Here is a 19328-nt window from a genome sequence, read left to right on the forward strand (position 1 = left end):
TAGCTGGACAGAGGGGTGTGCCATTGTGCACAGCTTTAGCTCTTTGTTCTCAAGAGATGAATGCTTGATTTTAGAAAGTTGATGAGACTTAAATGTGGAGTGTTGTGGTTTTGTTTTGTTTTGTTTTAAGAGTGCAGTCAGGTTTTCTCCTGCTGTTAATTTGATGAGACTTTAATCATTTAATAGAGTCTATAATTAATGTTTTTTACACTTGATTCTATATTTTATGTCAGTGTCTGTGGGTGTTTTAAACTTTTCATATCTAGCATAGCTGCTAATTTTTGGATCAACTCTATCTACAGACAGGATCTCAGGGCTGAATGGAGTCTGCTTGCATAATGTCCTTGAACATGTAAGAAGCAGGCAGCACAGCTGAGGGACAGGAGGAAACATCTTGCCTGCAACATTCCTTGGGCAGGTGGAGGCAATTCTCCCAGAGGAGTAAAGAAAATCCTATGGTAGCAGAGCAGGATATGTAGGAATGTCTATTATGTGCAGGATTCTTTATGATGTAGGGCCCAAGTGGAGTAAGTTAAGTTACTAGATTCATGCACTTGAAGGGACCTTGGAATCTTAGCCCTTCTGCTTGTCTCTGCTTCCCAGATGCCATGAGTGCACAGGGACTATGAGCTTGTCATGATTGGTCATGCTGCTACAGTCCCAAAGACAAAAGGCCAAGCCACTGTGCCTGAAACTATGGACCAAATTAGACCTTTCCTTTACTGATTATCCTCAGATATTTTACCAAGGTGACAGCATATTTAAAAAATGGAGTGATACTCATCCATAAAGGATGAAATCTGTCTGTCTGTCTGCCTCTCTCCCCAACTCCCCTCTCTCAGGTATCACATATAAGTAGAGAAGGACTATCTTAATAGCACAGTCACCTACCAAGAAGTAAAGAAAGACACTGTGATGGTTAATCTTGTCACTTTGCCAGGATCTAGAATCCACTAAAAGATGTGGTCTATGAGTGCATTTCCAGAGTAGATTACTTAAGACAACCTTTCCCCAGAGAGGGTGGAACTTTCTAGCTGCAGCCTAGATTTAAAGAGAGCCAAGCAAAAGGCCATCTTGCCTGCCTGCCTAGATTCTTTCTGGGGAGCATATTGCATCAACCATTGCTGTTACTGCTGCTGCCCTGCCCCCTCTGTACCAGAGGCCACCAGCACTCATCAAGAGTCTGGCAGGCCTTCAGAGCCAGATAGGACTGCAGAGGCATCCCATTTATGGACTGAGCAGCTACCAGGTTCTTAGCCTCTCCAGTTTATAGATGGCCATTGATGGGCTTGCTCAACCTCTGCTGTATAAGCCACCCTAGTGACCCCATTTTCTTATGTACATTCTGTTCCATTACTCTAGAGAACCCTGTCTAATACAGACACTATGATGTCTAGAGAATAGAGGGAAAAGCTTTTATCTCCTTTATTTAACACCAGAGATCCTCTGTTTCCTATTCATTTCTTAAGTGTTTTGAGGGCCTTCTGCCAGGGAAGCAGGTAGGTAGACTACAGATCTTCATCTTCCCCTGTTCCTCCAGACCCAACCCCTCAGTCTCATCCCCAGCTCTGTAACAGAAATCCTGCTACAGCCTTCCTTGCCCCAGGCCTCATCTACTGTGCATCTCACAGATCTTCCCCTCTAACCACCTTTCCCCACTGTGGCAATACATTATTTATGATTTATTAAAGTTTGTCTGAGGATTCAGAAAGCAAAGCCAGTCTCAAGCTATAGAGATCAGGTGGTGGTGGTACACACCTTTAACCCCAGGACTCAGGATTAAGAGGTAAACAGATCTCTATTAGTTCAAGGCCACACTGACTACACGAAATTGATCCAGTCCTGAAACAGTTCACACAAAGGTGATCTCAGCTCCTGGGATCACATACCTTTAATCTCAGCATTAGGGAGGTATATAAAACAGGAGCAGGGCCTCAGAGCTGGCACTCAGTCTGAGAGTTAGTCTCTAGCCACGCCGAGGAGAACATAGCAATCTGAGTGAATCTGAGGAGTGAAGTCGGGAGCAGACTGAGGATTGCCCCTTTGGTCTGAACTGAGGTAGAGGTAAGAGCTAGTGGTCAGCTGCTTTGCTTCTCTGATCTTCAGCTTGAAGCTTGAACCCCAGTATCTGTCTCTGGGTCTTTTATTTGTCATGATACACCCACTCATTGCCTTATCTCAACCTCCAACTCTGCAGGCATGCATACCCTGCTAACCCAAAGGCCACGGCTTTCAGGGAAAGCAGATAGGCTGATTGCAGATCTTCTGCCCCTCCATTCACAACCCCCTCAGTCCCGTCCCCAGCTGTATAGCAGAACATCTGCCGCTGTCTCCCTTTCCTCTCTGTCCCCATCCCCAAGGACCACAAAGACCTCCTCCTCCAACCTTCTTTCCCCCAACTCATCCCAGTATCCCAGTCTCCAATACCAGCAGGTATTCTCTAAGCCTCAGGGCCTGAGGACAAACCCCTCAGACTCCTAGCCTGTCCCCATTCTTAAGTGTCAGCTCCCAATATCCAGAAACACATTTTTACCTGGAACTCTCAGTGGCCACAACTCTCAGGTCCAAAGAAAATTTCCCACTAGGCTATACACAGTCATCATACTATCTAAAAATCTAGAGAGAAAACAGAAACCAAGGAACAAAACACCCACCCAACAAAGACAAATCCAGAAACCAGCATCTAGACCTATTATCATCCCAATCCCAGATGCCTAGATAACAGGATTAGAACAATAATAGCCAGGGCAATATATCTCCATAGAGCCCAGCTATCCTACCACAGCAAACTCAACTCCAACAAAGCGAAGCACAAGAAAGAAAGGAAAAAAAAAAACCTAAAACTGCCTTATGAAGGGGGAATAAAGAAATCCAGGAAAACACACAGTGGAAGGAAATGAATATAAGACCTGAAAGTGAAAATCAATATCAAATCAATAAAGAAAACCCAAAATGAGGCAATTCTGGAAATGAAAAATTTAGGAATTCAAATAGGAACTATAGAGGCAAGCTTCACCAACAAAATACTAGAGCTAGAAGAGAAAGTATCAGGTGTTGAAGATATGACAGAAATGGATATATTGGTCAAAGAAAACATTAAATCTAAAAAACTCCTGACACGAAACACCCAGGAAATCTGGGACACTACGAAAACACTAAACCTAAGAATAATAGGAATAGAGAAAGAAGAATCTCAGCTCAGAGGCCCCAAAAATATTTTCAACAATGTCATAGAAAAATTTCCTAAAGGAGATTCCTATAAAGGTGTAAGAAACACACAGAACACCAAATAGATTGGACCAGAAAAGGAAGTTTCCTTGGCACATAATTATCAAAACACTAAATGTACAGAACAAATAATATTAAAAGCTGCAAGAGAAAAAGACCAAGTAACAAGTTAAGGCAGACTTAGAATAACACCTGACTTCTCAAAGGAGACACTAAAATCCAGAAGGGCCTAGACAGATGTATTGCAGGCTCTGAGACCACAGATTCCAGGCCAGACTACTATACCCAGCAAAACTTTCAATCACAATAGAGGGAGAAATAAGATATTTCATGACAGAGACCCACAGTCAGACACTAGTGAGAGACATAAAGGGGGTAGGTTTGGATGGGAAGGTGAGAAGGACTGGGAAGAGTAGAGGGATATATATCCATATGTATCCATAATCAGGATATATTGTGTAAGAAAAAAAACCCTATTTTCAATAAAAGACAATAGGGGGTTGGGTGGCTAGAGAGATAGCTCAGTAGGGAACTGATTGCTGCAAGCATGAGGTCCTGGTTAAGATTCTTGGAAACCATAGGAAAGCTGAGTATGGGAGTGCTGCGTGGAAGCCCAGTGCTGGTCCAGAGACCGGAAGATTCCAGGGCCTTCCTATGCAGCAAGTTTAGCCAAAAAGCCAGCTTGAAATTCAGTGAGAGACCATCTCCAAAAGATGTGAAGGTGAGAAGTGACTGGGGAAACACATCCCAGTGTTAACTTCTGGCCTCTACACACTGACACAGACAAGCACACATGTATACCCATGCATACACACATACATGCGTACACACACACACACACACACACACACACACACACACACACACACACACCACAGCACTACTGTTGCAGACATGCACATGGCCACACACAACTTTCTGGTGATTTATACCTTGTTCCTCAAACTTGAGCAGCAGTGCTCTTACCCATTGTACCATCTCTCCAGTCCCCAGACTTTTTCTTGTCACATTTTTTCTGTGACATTGAGCTAAGCTTAAGCAAAAAATAATACAAATCTCACCCCCACCATAACACAATTCCTCCAAATAGGCCATACCTACTTCAACAATGCCACATCTCCTAATAGTGCCACCCCCTTTGGGATTATGAGGGCTAGTTACATTCAAACTACCATAATACATATACCCAAATATTTAATAAAGATATTTACTCTAACAGAGGACAGACTTTGTTCTGTCCCTAAATGATATAGTATAACTACTTATAAAGTATTAGGTGTATTGTGATACAAATGGATTTCCATGGGCATGTATTAATGGAACTCACATGATGGTGTTGTGTGACAGTTTCTGTGCATATGTGAGCAAACATGTACCACTCCAGATAGGAAACCAATAATAAACCAAATTAAGGATACCACAAAAGTTCAACTTGGTGAAGCAATGAGATTTATTGGGGTTACTTAGAGGTACAGAAATGATTCAAAGACAGCTGCATCACCAAAGCCCACCCGATCATGGATGAAAGCTCACAATAGCCAAAAATCTGGAGCTCACTGCAGGACTTGCAGGCAGCTGGACGGGTTGGAAAGTGTCCCTTCCAGGTAGCTTAGCTGGTTTTTGCCTCTCCCGGACAGCTTAGATCATCTGAAAGTGACTCTTGGTGGCTCTTATTGCTTATATATACTTGTTGGAGGGCGATAGTTTTATCTTTAGTTTCAGGGACTTTCTGAAACTTTTGAGTTGTTTGCTTCCAGAGCTTAACTTGAATGGGCTTCTTCCCTATGGGATGGAGGGCATTACCTTCTTTTAGCATGTCCTAAGGAGCTTCCCTCCAAGATAAAGTATTCCAACTTGGAGATTGCTACAGAACAAATGGTTTGGAGACAAGGCTTCTAAAGAAGTAACTCAGGTTAAATGAGGCCATTGATGTGTGCCTGACCAAATATAACTAGGGAGAAAGGGATCTGGACATAGGTGGGTACAAAGGAAAGAAGGCAAGGATGCAGCACGATGGTGGCCATTGGAAAGTCAGGAGGAGAGAGAGGCCTCTGGGGAAATCATGTCTGCCAGCACCTTAACCTTGGATACTAGTCTCTAGAACTGTGAGAGAAGAAATCTCTGCTCATCAAGCCATTTGGTCTGCAGTCTTTTGATATAGCAGATAAGCATTCTACTAGAGCATTCTACACACTGTCTCAAATGCTGTGGTATTCCAAATAGTAGGTAAGCTTTAGTTTAGATCTGGAAGCCTAGACAGCTCAGTGGACCTAGTGCTGAGGGAGAAGACAGTGGCAAAGATGTTGACTTTAACAGTAGTTGTTTCATAAAATAAAAATGAAAAAAATCAATCTTTTTAAACCTCACATAGTCCAGGCTGGCCTCCAAAATGCTATAAAGCTAAGGCCAGTTTTGAACTCTCGGTACTCCCACTTCTACTTTCCAAGTGTTGAGATCACAGGCATGTACAAACCATGCTTGACAAAGCACTCATTTTGATAGGATATCAATGATAATTAAGAGTATAATTTATGTCCTTCTAAGTTTACTACTTCAGTTTGAACAAAGCTTTTGGTGACCTTTCATTGGGGGAAATGAAAGATTATCTTCTAAGTAGGACTTTGCAAGCAGTTCTTCTTAAAAATCAGAATAAGGTATAGCCATGCATACATTATTTGGTGTTGATTCGTCAAGTTAACTTTGAAATGATGGGAGATATAAGGACATATATGAAGAGAAGTTTCCTAACACAGAGGCTGGGTGGTGCTGGCTGCAAGGGTCTCTTAGGCAACCTCCATATTTATTAGTATGTTCCACAATGTTAAATGATCATTTCTGTCTCACTAACCTCTGAACACAACCACAGTTAAAGGGCCGTGTCTTTGGTAAGTCAGCTTAGTGGCTGCTGAGATGTGACTAGATGCCCCTGCCTCTGTGAGTGAAAGATGTGGCCCAGAGGAAAGGCCATGCTGTTAAATGCTGTTTGGGCAACTTTGGTTGCAGTTGTTATATGCCTTCTAGATAGACAACATGAAGACTTATTTTTTTAAACACCATTTTAAAATAATACGTCAAATTACAGCCCATGACATCAGTTGCTACTGGGCTACCTTATCTGGTCTATTGTATACTCAGTCTAGATGACAACTGCTGTCTAGTTCCTAGACAGTGCTGGCTCTCACTGAGTGAAATGCAGATACCTGTCTGTTTTGCTTTCTCATGTTATTTTCTTCCTCTTTTTTGAGACAGCAGTTCTCTGTAGCTTTGGAAGCTGCCCTGGAACTTGCTCCATAGACCAGGCTGGCCTTGAACTCACAGAGAACTGCCTGCCTCTGCTGGGATTAAAGGCGTGCATCTCCATCACCTGGCTTTTATGTTATTTTATCTTAAGAAATTGTGTGTTTCTCATTTTCATGAGCTATAAGCAGCCCCAAGTTTCCTAGAAATGCTGATTATTTGGAAGAAATTAATACTTCTTCGAGCTCTTCTGTGATAATATCATGCTACTGAGAAAAGACTTCATTTTTGAAGAAAGCCCTGCTTCCTGGTAGAGAGGTACAAAACAGTGACTAGAAAGCAGGGAAAGGAACGTGGTTCTCTAGCTTACTCACCTACCAGAGGAAAGTCAGCAATCTAAAGAACATTTCTTGTAAGGGGAGATACATACAGCTTGTTAAAAAGATCCTATGGGCATTTCATTAATTATGGTGGACACAGAGCAGGTGCAGGAATGGACCCTTTCATCAGAATGGGTTTATGTGAATGTGAGCTCCATGCAAATGAGTTTTATTCATGTACTCCCAGTTCTACCTAGTCTAAAGCACACAGTGCCACCCATGAAGGAAGCCCTCCGTGTGAACAGCATCCAGAACCCCAACACTGAATTGCAGCATATCCATATGTGGTCTCTGTGCTCTTCCTGGGATCTGGGAACAGCTAATAACAGTTGCTATCCTGACAAATTCCTGCAACACCTTGTATAATGCTGTGTATACAACTGATGCTTAATACATGCAAAAAAAGGTGTCTTGTTAGTGCAGCTTTGGAAAGCTAAAGAAGCGACAGTGAAAACCCAGGTGGGCACCGGGGTGGTTTTCAACCATACTTTGTCATTATACAACAGTTTCTGTGACGCATACAAACCATGAAGAAGGTGAGATTTACAGAATTCTAAGAGAAAATTGACCAGTATATCAGATTGAATAAGATGTAAGCGGCTGGGAAAATGATCCTGGAGTATTTATCAATGGCATGGGTGTTGATCCTCATGCTCACATAGCTGCCTCTCTGGCTTTTCCTCTCAGAGGCCAGGGTCAGCTGCACCATCATCCTGTCAGGTTTCTCTCCATTCTCAGGCATGTAGCCACCCAGGTCATTCACCTCCCCATCACTGTAGCTGCCATCCAGCATCACTGCTCGGGGCTGGGGCAGTCCGCAGGTGCAGGAGATCTGCAAACACACAGGGATACGTGAGCTGAGAACTGTCCCTCAGACACCTGGGAAAGCACTGTGCATGAAGTGTGTTACCCTCTACCCTCTCAGTTTGGGGGAAAAGATAAGCAAAAGCATGATGGTGGTCAATGTGAGCCTCCCAAGACAGCTGTAAGCACAGCACTATATCAGAGAGCTTACCAACAGCCTCGAGATCAGGGTTGAAGCATCAGCACGGTGCAGAGAACTGGGTCATGAACTAACATCTACGTGTTAACTTATAGGAAAGAGCACACTGTTGTACCAGGGACCAACAACACTAACACAGGCTATCCCTGTCCTCCAGGAAGTCATAATCCCTGAGCTCATTCCATGTCCCCTTTGGGGTCATTGGGGACAAACCCAGGGCCTTGTGTATGTTAAACAAGGGTACTATACTGAGCTACACCCTTTTTTCATTTGTTTTGTTTGAGACAGTCTTGCTAAGTTACCCAGACTGGCGTCCAACTTGTGACTCTCCTCCTGAGTAACTGGATTGATTACAGGTTGGTGACACCACACCTAGACCAAACCCTTCATAAAAAAATGTTTACAGATGATGTTATTTGGTTGGGATTGAAATACAGCACTTTAGGAATAGTATATAGTAAGGTGTTGCTGGAAGAGAGGGGCTCTAAGTTGTAGGCTGGGAAGGAAAAGGAAGGGCAGGAGGAAAGATAAATGATGGGAGATATGAGGTCATATATGAAGGGAAGTTTCTTAGGATAGAGGATGGTTATCCCTGGAAGCGTCTTTTAAACCACCCCCATATTTGTTAATAGTATGTTCTACAGTGTTAAATTACCATTAATTTCCCTCCTGGAATTCTCTCACTAAACTGGACACAACCACAATTAAATGGACCATGTCTTAATTTGGTTTAGTGGCTGCTGGGATGGTACATGCTAAATGAATGCCTTTATTGAATGAAAGATGTAAATGTCAAATATTCATGACCATGGCTGGAAGTAAGCTGAGAAGAGGATATCACAGCCTCATTTTACCTGCCCACAGTCCCAACGGCAGCCCAGTCTATGTAATGGTAAAATCACCTTCTCCCGGAGCTTCCGTTCCTTCCGCTCCTGCACTGTGGTCAGGTAGTTGACGGCTGCGTACTCCAGCACTGAGAGGAACACGAACACGAAGCTGACCCAGAGGTAGATGTCCACGGCTTTGATGTAGGACACTCGGGGCATGGAGGCGTTCACACCCGTGATGATGGTGGACATGGTCAGCACCGTGGTGATGCCTGCCGTGAACAGTGAGAAATAAGCACATGCTTGCTTTTGCAAACACTGTCCTTTGTCCTTCCTTGGCTCTGCCTTTTGTTCTGCTTTGGCTTGGACAGCCAGTTCTGGTGAATACCCTCCTGTCTTTGAGAGCTAGTAATCCTCGGCCCCTCATCTCCTCCTCCCCTGTACACTGACATATCCATTACAGCACCAATCACACCCTCTCTGCGGAATGCCCCGGACACTTTGGCAGGAAGGTATTTCCTTCCATTAACTCAGGAAAGGAGATACAGATGTAAGCGACTGAGTGCTGAAGGAAGGCATGGGGTTTATTTCCTTAGTGTCATAAAAGTTCTATAACCTGGGCCTGTCTCTTCAGCTGACAGCCACCCCATACTGGACCTGTGTGTTCCTCCAGCAGGACTACCTTAAGCTCCTTAACATCAGTTTCACCAGGATTGTTTTATTTATAGGAGACAGATGTTGCTATGAGCTCACACAGGCACCCGGCTCAGTAGCCATTGGAGTGACAGTTAACTGCTGGAGAAAAGGGCATCGTCTGTGGAAATTGCCTAGGATTGCAAATTAAGCTCAGAACATTTGCTTGGAAAACATTAACTCACAGAGGACTGAGGTCACCCCAAGGGCCAGCTCCAAACCATTTCACTGAAGCTTGGTGGGTCACCGTGCCACTTGCAGTCTGAGCTGTCTGGGCTATAACGGTGGCTGTGACTAAGTGGGCTCAGTGTCTAAGATGAGGACATTTGATGGGGTGCTGAGAAAGGAAGTGAGGGAGTGTAGGAAAACTCGGGGAATCTGACTGAATATATGATGGGGCCCAAGTCTTTTCCTTTTTAATAATTCCCTCGTTCTATTGCAAAGATCCCTTGGGCACCCTTTGAGAAACATTGTTACAGAATACATTCTACAGACCTGCAAGGAAATCACCCAAATATAGGGAGTAGGGGGTGGCAGGGAGGGGGACAGTAAGCTGCTTGGATGGACAGCTACAGGGACCTGGACAGATTTCCATGTGGCACTTAGATTGTGTGGTGTTACTTAAATCTGTGCCTTGAAGCATTTCCAAGTTATGCTGTGAAGATTGCAAGGCCTATTTGAGAAGGGTGAAAGGAATGCCTTGGGTTTTCAGACACGTGTATTACACACTCGAAACAGTCCTTACCTAAGGGGACACGGGCAGGCACAGCTCTGCGGTCAATCCAGAAGGACACCCAGGACAGCATGACCATGAGGGTGGCAGGGAAATAGGTTTGGAGCAAGAAGAAGAAGATGTGACGACGCAAAGTGAAATTAATGTACAGACGGTTGTACCAGCCTGGGGACAAAGGAAGAAAAGACAGCATGCAACATAGCTGCTTGGCTCCTTTGAGAAATAGTTTTATTTGTAGAATCCTAAGTGTCTTAGACCTCACACTGGAACTATACCTTAAACAGTGGCAGTGACATGTGGTAACCCTCACCACCTGTGTGAACCCACTATAAGGAATCTCTGTCCCTTTCATAAACACAAAGGGAATCCCTTGAGAAGGTCATTTAAAGCCTTGTTTCTCAAAATATGGCCAAGGCCCATCAGCCTTACAGTCATATGGGAGATTCGTAGAAGTTCAGACATTTTCAGAACTTAGAAAGTTCGGGACTTTCAGAAGACTGAGACCTAAACGACTAAGCACAAGGGTGAGTGACGCCTTTGAGTTGGACTAATACACTAAATTGGGTATCAGTGCTCTTTAATGGATCAGGATGTGCTTACAAGGTGGAGGGCCAGCAAGAGAAACTGCAGAACCTTCTGAGAGTTGAGTGATCAAAACAGAAGCAAGGATGGAGAATGTTAACCCTTAGCTGTCTACCAGCACAGGCCAGCAGCTGGGGAAGTCCACAGAGCACAGCCTCAGGCAATAGGAGGTGATAAGTCCTGTGCAGACCTTTGACTCATACAGTCACAGCCAGGTCCACATGATGACCAGGGGGTGTGGGTAGTAGTAGTGCACCCAGGGAGACAGAGAACAGCAATCTGAATTGAAACTTGCTACTGAGGAGAGGCTCTGATGAGTATTTCAGGGATGTATTGCCAACTTAACAAGGCAATCATCTCAAATAAACCTACTGACGTGGCTTCCCTTTGAGCCTTGACTAACATTTCCTAGGTAATTATCTCTGATATACTGATGGGTCTAAAATTACCTACAAGCAGGGCAGTGGTGGTGCATGCCTTTAATCCCAGCATTCGGGAGGCAGAGACAGGAGGATCTCTGTGAGTTCGAGGCCAGCCTAGTTGGCAGAGTGAGTCCAAAGCTGCAGAGAAACACTGTCTCGTAAAACAAACAAACAAAAAACTACCTTCAAAGCTAGTTGCCTTGGAATATCTCTATAACCCTAGCACTGGTGATAATGAGCCAGAGGCCTGGCCTGGATACATAAGATGAGGTCAGCCCCTGGGATGCATATAATAAATTCAACAGCCTGGATAATAGTGTATAATGAGTTCACCAGCCTAGATACATAGCATATAATGAGTTCACAAGCCTGGCTACATAATGTTCAGGGTAGCATGGACAATGGAGTGAGACCCTGTCTCAAAGAAAAACAAGTCACCCCTTCCTGGTGCATACCACCCACTAGATTTCATTTAGGACTCTGGTCTTCTGTTTCAAAGCTCTGTTCACTTGATGTGACAACCAAATCACATGCTTTCTTAATAGAGCCTGGACCATCTGGCAAAAGACAACGCCTCCTCAGCACTCACCGCATGTTCCAGGCTTACCTGTACTGCTGTAGAAGGCTAGCTTTGTGGTGGTGTGGAACTCCTGAATGAGGAACTGAGAGAGGGAGATCCTCTCATCTGTCTTTAAGGAATCGTTGCCTTTTTTCCAGTATAGCATGAGGTCATCTTCTGTGTAGGCATCTGGGAAGATGAGAGCCATGTCAGGCAGGGGGCAACAGGCAAGCCAGGCCTGCCTGTGGGGCCATGTGACACTGTGTCCTAAGCCACACAGACTACTTGGCTTGGAGTAAGATAGCAAACTGCAATCTAAACAATACAGACAACTCCAGTTCATCCCAGTTTCTCAAAAGTTATCAGAGCAAGGCTTCTAAGTTCAAGGGTTCACCGTCCCAACAAAAAGCCTAACCCTAAATCCAGCTGCAATAGCTGCAAATGATAGTGCTGCCTGTAGGATGGAGACAGTTCAATACTGACTGGATTTCATATGGTTCGTTTATAGCCTAGGCTCTTTCTTCTCTTGCACAAGATAATGATTCATCACTTGAGGATTAGATCATGACTCACTCTCAGGCAGCACAAGTGAAGAATGGGCTTATCCTCAGGCCAGTTGTGTCCATTTCCTAAAAATCTGGTGGACATGACTGTGGTCTTATCCTCTCAGGGGCTACCATGTGTCCAGCACACGCCCTTCAGGTGAGGCCACTGGGCCCAATTGCACAGCATGCTGCTGGACATAACTGAGGTGAAACCTCTTAGAGCTGCAGGTAGCATCTGCCTATGTGTGATCTGTTCTTAAAGGCCTGCTAAGCCTTGACTGTGATACAGGACCTCATGCGTCAACTGGCTGGGTCTGGTACACATGTATTGAACCAGACACCAACCCGTGTAGGTGTTTTCTAGAAGTGACTAGCATGTCAATCAACAGGCTTTGGGTAAAGGAGATTATCCCAGGTCACCCAGGAGAGCCTGATCCCAGGGGTGATCTGGCAGGAAGAGCAGAGCAGAGTTCCTGGGAGCACTGTCACCTGCCACCGAGAGAAGTGTTTTAAGTGCTGGTGCCAGGCTGCACCTACTCACAGCTTTCAATTTCCAGGGAGCAGGTCTGCGTGTCCAGCGGAAACCTGCTGAAGTCCATGTTACACATCGCTGTCACTGTAACTCTAGAAACAAAAAGACACACAATTTCAGCACTTGCTGGGGACAGATTCAAAATGATGAAGCCAACAGAAAAGGCCCTGCTTCCTGGCTCCAGGTCCCAAGCAACGTGTTGACATCAGGAAAGATCCTTAGGCGTGACATGCTCTTTGGAGTCCTCTCAAGTGTTTATGTTTAACATTAGGATCTGTACAAGACAAATGAACTCTGCTAGCTAACACCAGCACATTCCAAGGATCTGGAGATGTAATGCTGTCAGTCAGTAGATCAATGTAAAACACACACACACACACACACACACACACACACACACACACACACACACACACAGATTTGTTTAAATGATTGTTGAAAGAAATGAGTATTCTCCAAATAGAAGTATCCAGATATTTGCTTCACTAATAACTACTCAAAGTTCACTGTTTCTTGATGATATTAGCACACTTTACTGTTTGCTGGGATCCTGCGGTTGATGGTATCTGCTGTTCTGTGAGGTAGAACACTGCAGAGCAGTGGAACCATTCCTGACACTGGTGAGTGGTGAAGAACCTGAGACCAGAGAGGTCATAGGCCCAGGGGAAAACTTTCTATTACTATTATGGTAAAGAAACACAACAATAAAATGACTCCTGAGGGCATTCTGCTGTGAGGGCCTCACTGGAGAAGCTTGCAGTGACAGAAGTTGACAGAGTCCCACAAACAACATACAGAGAGTGAGAGACTTTGGAGCATTTAGCCCTAAAAGAATGTGTGGTGATATATTCTTTATGATTTAATAAAACTTGCTTGAAGAATCAGAATGCAAAGCTAGCCACAGCCGAAGAAGCCAGGTGGTAGTGGCACACACCTTGAATCCCAGGATTCAGGAGACAGAGGCAGATGGATCTCTGTGAGTTCATGGCTACCCAGGGATGCATAAGAGTAAATCAGTCTAAAAGTGTAACAGAGCTCACGCCTTTAATCCCAGCACTAGAGAGGTGTATAAAGAAGTAAAGTGTCTCATGAGAGATCAGTTTCCAGTCACAGGGAAGACAGGATCTCCATTTCAGCCTTGGGAGAGGTAAGAGCTACTGGCTGGCTGCTTTGCTTCTCTCATCTTCAGCTTGAACCCCAATATCTGTCTCTGAGTTTCTATTATTCATGCTACAGGAATGTCTTTATCAAACACCCCCACCTCCCCACTCCCCTAGTCCACCCCCTACTCCCACAGGCACTCAAGGCTCCTCAGGTAACTATGCAGAAGACGTTGTAAGAGGCAGAGTGCTGGGTGACTTCAAGGAAACAGTATTTCTAGACTAATAGAGCAGATTCACATGTGAATTCGCAGAGACCATGACAGCATGCACAAAACCTGTGAAAGTTCAAACCAGACAAAACCCCAGCACTGAGAGGGAAGAGGGCAGAATGCCCCACCCCTAACCAAGGATCTGATACCTGCTAGGAAACTCACAACTGATGTCTTCTAGGAAAGGGAAAAATCAGTTTTCTCCAATGGACTGTCACTGAGTATATCAACCAAACTTCAGGGCAGGCCCCTTACCCAGCAGTAGTTGGCCAACACATAATGGACTCTATGTATTTTTTGTGTTTTTTGTTTCATTTTGGTAGTTTCTGTTTTATTGGATTTTGTTTTGATTTTATGGTTATTGTTTTGTTTTTAGAGATAATGAATATGAAGTTGGATGGGTCTGGAGGTGGGGAGGACCCAAGAGGAGCTGTGGCCGGGAAAGAATACGACCAAAATATATTGTATGGAAAAAGGGGTTTTTTAAAAATAAAAACAAGTCAACAGTGGCTGGAGAGAGGGCTCAGCAGTTAAAAGCACTGACTGCTCTTCCACAGGATCCAGGTTCAGTTCTCAGCACCCACATGGCAGCCCTCAACTGTCTGAAACTCTGGTTCCAGGACACCCTCACCCAGACATACATGCAGGCAAAACACCAATACACATAAAAATAAAATATAAAAAAACAAGTACACAAAGAGAAGAAACATTTGATGTATGTGTCTAAAGCCATTGCTTTGAGAATGACATGGATATTCAGGAATTATTCATCCAGTATTTGAGAGCTGCCCCCACATCAGCCAGTAAAGTATGTACATCTTGGACAAGTGAGTAAAATCCTTCATAATTATTCCTTCTCACTTTTTACTTATTAACATTAATAAAAGCACCGATCTATACTCGTTTGTCATCTCAACAAGCAGACTCTTGTTGTTACAGTGGTCTCATTTTGCAGCACTTTTGTTGATGGCAGAATTATAAAAACTGATAAATGGTTTCACAAAAACCAGGAAATTGTGTTTAAGTTAAAATACATAGAAATTATAAGTAAAGAGTACTGTGTATTTTATTTCACTTGTAGATCATATACTTCCATCTTAGTTCTGTTCCCCATTGCCGTGACAAAATACCTTGACAAAAGCAGCTCAGAGCGGAAAGGGTTTACTTAGCTCACAGTCCCAGGTTATCTCCAGCCCTGTGCAGAAGTCAAAGGGCAGGAACGTGAAGCCACTGGTCACAGCAGCCCACATTCAGGAGCAGAAAGCAATGAACAAATGATGCACCTTAGTGGTCAGATAATTTTTATTCAGTTCAGGACCCCAATCTCTAGGAAAGATGCTGCCCCTAGTGGGCAGTGAACATAATTAAGGTAGTCCCCACAGACCAGCCTGATCCAGACAAATCCTCACTGAGGCTCCCATCCTGATGATTGTAAATTGTGTCATGTTGATGATTAAAACTAACCATTAGAGCACCCTTTATATCAGCAATATTTATAATAAGTCATGTGCACACATGAATGCACGTGCATGTGTACACACACACACACACACACACACACACACACACACACACACACACACACACACACACACACACACACCCCCCTGACAAGCAGTGGATAGACATTTACTAGTATGCCAGTGGTTATAGGTGTGATGGTCTAGTTCTCTGCAATTCTCCAGGACATCAGGGTTGTATAGGTTTGTCAGAGAATTTTATCTTGTCTTAAGATGCTCAGAAATGAGGATCCTAGAGAGAACCAGGCTGACATTGCTAGAGAAGGAACTGATGATCCATGAGATCCCAAAGGACATCCTACAGGAGATGCCCTTCCAATTAAGGGGATGAAAATCCTGTACCTGCACTGTTTAGATACTGGTCAGGACGAAGACTGAAAAATCATTACAGATATCCCTGGGACATTGGGACAGGAATTCAACTTTGAATTAGTTAGCTAATATATTGGTTTATCTTTGCCGTTCTTCAACACTGGAGCCCAGAGCAAAGTATGTCATCCCAGAACACACCATCCATAATGATATATGGGAACCAATCCCAGACAGTGACCACTCCCTTCTGTGAGAGTCTGAGCTTGCTCCACCCCAGGGAGGTGAGGACCACCTTCTAAAGCTTTCCTTGTACAATGACCTCTGTAGGGGCAGAGTCTACTGGCAGTTCAACACTCCCAAGACATCTGAGCTCCAGAGGAGAGATTTGAGATATCTCCTTCTCCCACTCCCTCTCCCCTCCTTTCCTCTCTCCCTCTGCCCCTCCCTTCTTTTCTATTCTTCTTCTTTTGGCAGTACTGTGGGACCCAGGGACTCATATTTGCTAGGCAAGCATCCTAGCATAACTGCTAGGATGCCACTGAGCTGCACATCCCCCAGCCTTAGATTTTATTCCTGGCACTGCAAACATGATGTTCAAAATGACATTGTCATCAGGTAGCCCAGTGTCCCATGGTGTTTCAAGATGGAAACTATGTTGGCTAGGCAAGGAAAACGAATCTATTTAAACCTAAGTTCTAAAAAATTATCACAAATACGGAAGAAGAGGAAGACCTGTGTCTGAGAGCATATTTATTTATTTATTTATTTATTTATTTACTTATTTATTTTTATTTCCTGGACTCTAATTAGAAAAATAAACTTTTTTTAATTTTAATTTTAATTGCCTTAATTTTAATTTAAGGCAAACTTTCAGGCTGGAAAGTGGTTAACAGCATTGGCTACTCTTGCAGAGGACCTGAATTTGAATACCAGTACCCACATAGTGGCTCCCAACAGGCTGTAACTTCAGGCCTAGGGGATCTGGCACCCTTTTCTGGTCTTTGCAGGCACACATGCAACCAAAACACCCATATGCATAATACAACATGTTTAACATTTCATTGATTAAACTTTTAAAAATTAAAATATTCAGGCAAGGCCAGGCTGCCTTTGTCCCCACCTGAGGCTGTACAGCACTTTCCCATCTGGCTGTACCCGAAGCATGACGTTGTCTGTGGTGGTGTCATGGATGAAGGAACGTTTGGAGTGCACAAAGAACATGTCGGGAACCCAGATCTTCTTCACAAGCCGGCCATCAAATGTCATACTGAGATTGTTAGTGCTCGGAAAAGACAGTCTCTCATCCTTCCAATAGTGCCGCAGATAGAGGGTCATGGTGAAGTCCTACAGGGGGAAGGCAGAACAGAAAACAGATAGCCACCCACTCAGGAGCCATCAGCAGTAGGAATGCAACTGAAGCCAGTGGGCTGAGCAGTACCACTGGAGAAGGCAGAGAGGAACCCAACAAGGGGGCCTAGAGCAGACTGCCCCTGAACTCTACCCACCCATGACATCCACCATCTCCATGACAGCTGCCCTGCTGACCCCAGCCACTCAAGCTGACAGTGCCAGGGTTAGAGGACCTCAGCTGAGAAGCCCAGTCCAGTCCCCAGGCCCTGAGCTGGGGTGACCTGGACTGTGCTCATCACTGTCTCCTGGAGAAACCTGTGGGGGAGGGAGTGCTGTAGGAGTGGCTTGCTTGAGAACACCATGCTTTTTGCTTGCTTCCCTGTCTCACTGTCTCATCCTGTCTTAGCATTTTCTGGGAGTAGTCCCCAAGTATATACTGGGCTATAATCTTCTTTCTGGCCTGCTTCTTGGAGGCTCCAAGCCAACGTAGACGTTTAAAAAGTTCCCTAACTTGTAGAATGCTCCCCATCCCCACCACGCTACCTTTAAATTTTTTGAGATTGTGTAGCCCAGGTTGGTAAGGAGCTTGCTCTTTAGAAGACCAGGGTGGTCTAAAGCCCAGGATAACCCTTCTTTCACCCCTTGGGTGTTGACTTGAAGACATGTACCACCACGCCTAGCTGGCAACATTTTTTAAATTGGATCCCACTGAAAAGCAAAAAGGAATAGTACCACTGTTCCAGGTTTCCAGAACAAGACACAGACTCTACAGAAATACAAGGACCTACATCTCACAAGGTGCCCATGCTGGAAGATAAAGACCAAGTTTGTCACCTGACTCTATCTCATACCAACTTGGAACTATGGACAAACGACAAGATGTCTGTGAGTCGTCTGTAAAGTGAGTGTGACAGGTCCCATCTGCCAAGGAGATACGAAGGAATTTGGTAGTGTAGAGCTTCTGGCCAGGCAGGTCCACCTAAGCCCTCATTGACCAGACCACCCGGTCAGAGAAGCACTTACCATGTCAACCTCTGAGATGCTGTCCAAACTCTCCACTTGTACATCCACACCCACAGGAATGGCCGGGCCTGGAGATGGCATGACAGGGGCTCACTCACTCATTTATTCTCTCTGCTCTTTCTTTTTTGTCTTCCCCCTCCCTCCCTTCCCCCCTCCCTCCTTCCCTCCCTCCATTTCTTTTTCTTCTTCTTCTTCTTTTTTTTTTTTTTTTCTGACACAGCCTTGCTATGTATGTAGCCCAGGCTGATATCAAACTCTCAATCCTCCTGCCTCAGCTTCCAAAGTGCTAGGATTATAGGAGTACGCCATCACATCCAGCGGAACGTTCCTTCATTTTACTTGAACTTCTGCTATGGAAGAGGCACGCAAAGGTGTGTCAGTCACGTCAGAGTCAAACATTTGAAGGGTTTGTCATACTCACCTGCAGTCAAATAAGAAGTGAAAGAACAGGTTCATGGGTTGGCTCCTTGGAATAGCTCCCATCCCCCCCCCCCCCACCCAGCAATAAAAGTGCCTTGTCCTTTGAGGAATGATGAGGTTAGATTATTTATTTTATGTGTACAAGTGTGTTGCCTGCAGGAATGCCTAGTGTCCATAGAAGGCAGAAGAGGGCATCGGCTCCCCAAGGGCTAGAGTTATAGACCATTATGAGCTTCCCTGTGGCTCTAGGAATCAAACCTGAGTCCTCTAGAAGAATAGCCAGTGTTCTTAACCACTGAGTCATCTCTCCATCCCCAGAATGATGAAGTTAGTACAGACCATCCCTTTCTGGTTCCACATGTTTATCTAAAGCAGTGCTAAAGACCTAGGCTGAATCAGGTCTGGTAAGGAACAGCCAACATGCTCCTTAGCATGGAAGGGCCTATTGAATTTTCTTCATTTGCACCCCTTTCCTCTTGGAAGCCTTTGGCCCCCATTAACCATGAGAACCACATTTCTTGATGATGGCACCAGAACTGGTCATATTCAGATCATTTGTCCTGCCCACAGATCTGAATCTTTGTCACAGC

General features: G+C 44.5%; 1 protein-coding gene across 3 annotated transcripts in view; it reads right to left on the reverse strand.

The window, feature by feature from the left end:
- Positions 1 to 4671: 4671 nt before the first annotated feature.
- The window catches only part of Gabrr1 (gamma-aminobutyric acid type A receptor subunit rho1), a 32787-nt gene continuing 18130 nt past the window's right edge, over positions 4672 to 19328 (reverse strand). For all 3 annotated transcript variants that reach the window (XM_035439938.1, XM_027403419.2, XM_035439937.1), the window contains 7 exons: positions 18319 to 18386; positions 17066 to 17289; positions 12751 to 12833; positions 11713 to 11853; positions 10114 to 10266; positions 8751 to 8947; positions 4672 to 7677 (listed from right to left, as the gene is read on the reverse strand). In XM_035439938.1, coding sequence (XP_035295829.1) covers positions 7399 to 7677; positions 8751 to 8947; positions 10114 to 10266; positions 11713 to 11853; positions 12751 to 12833; positions 17066 to 17289; positions 18319 to 18386 — 1145 coding nt within the window. In that variant the 3' untranslated portion in view covers positions 4672 to 7398. The remainder of the gene's footprint in view (positions 7678 to 8750; positions 8948 to 10113; positions 10267 to 11712; positions 11854 to 12750; positions 12834 to 17065; positions 17290 to 18318; positions 18387 to 19328) is intronic.

The sequence above is a fragment of the Cricetulus griseus genome, chromosome 2, assembly GCF_003668045.3.
Source record: "Cricetulus griseus strain 17A/GY chromosome 2, alternate assembly CriGri-PICRH-1.0, whole genome shotgun sequence".
NCBI lineage: Eukaryota > Metazoa > Chordata > Mammalia > Rodentia > Cricetidae > Cricetulus > Cricetulus griseus.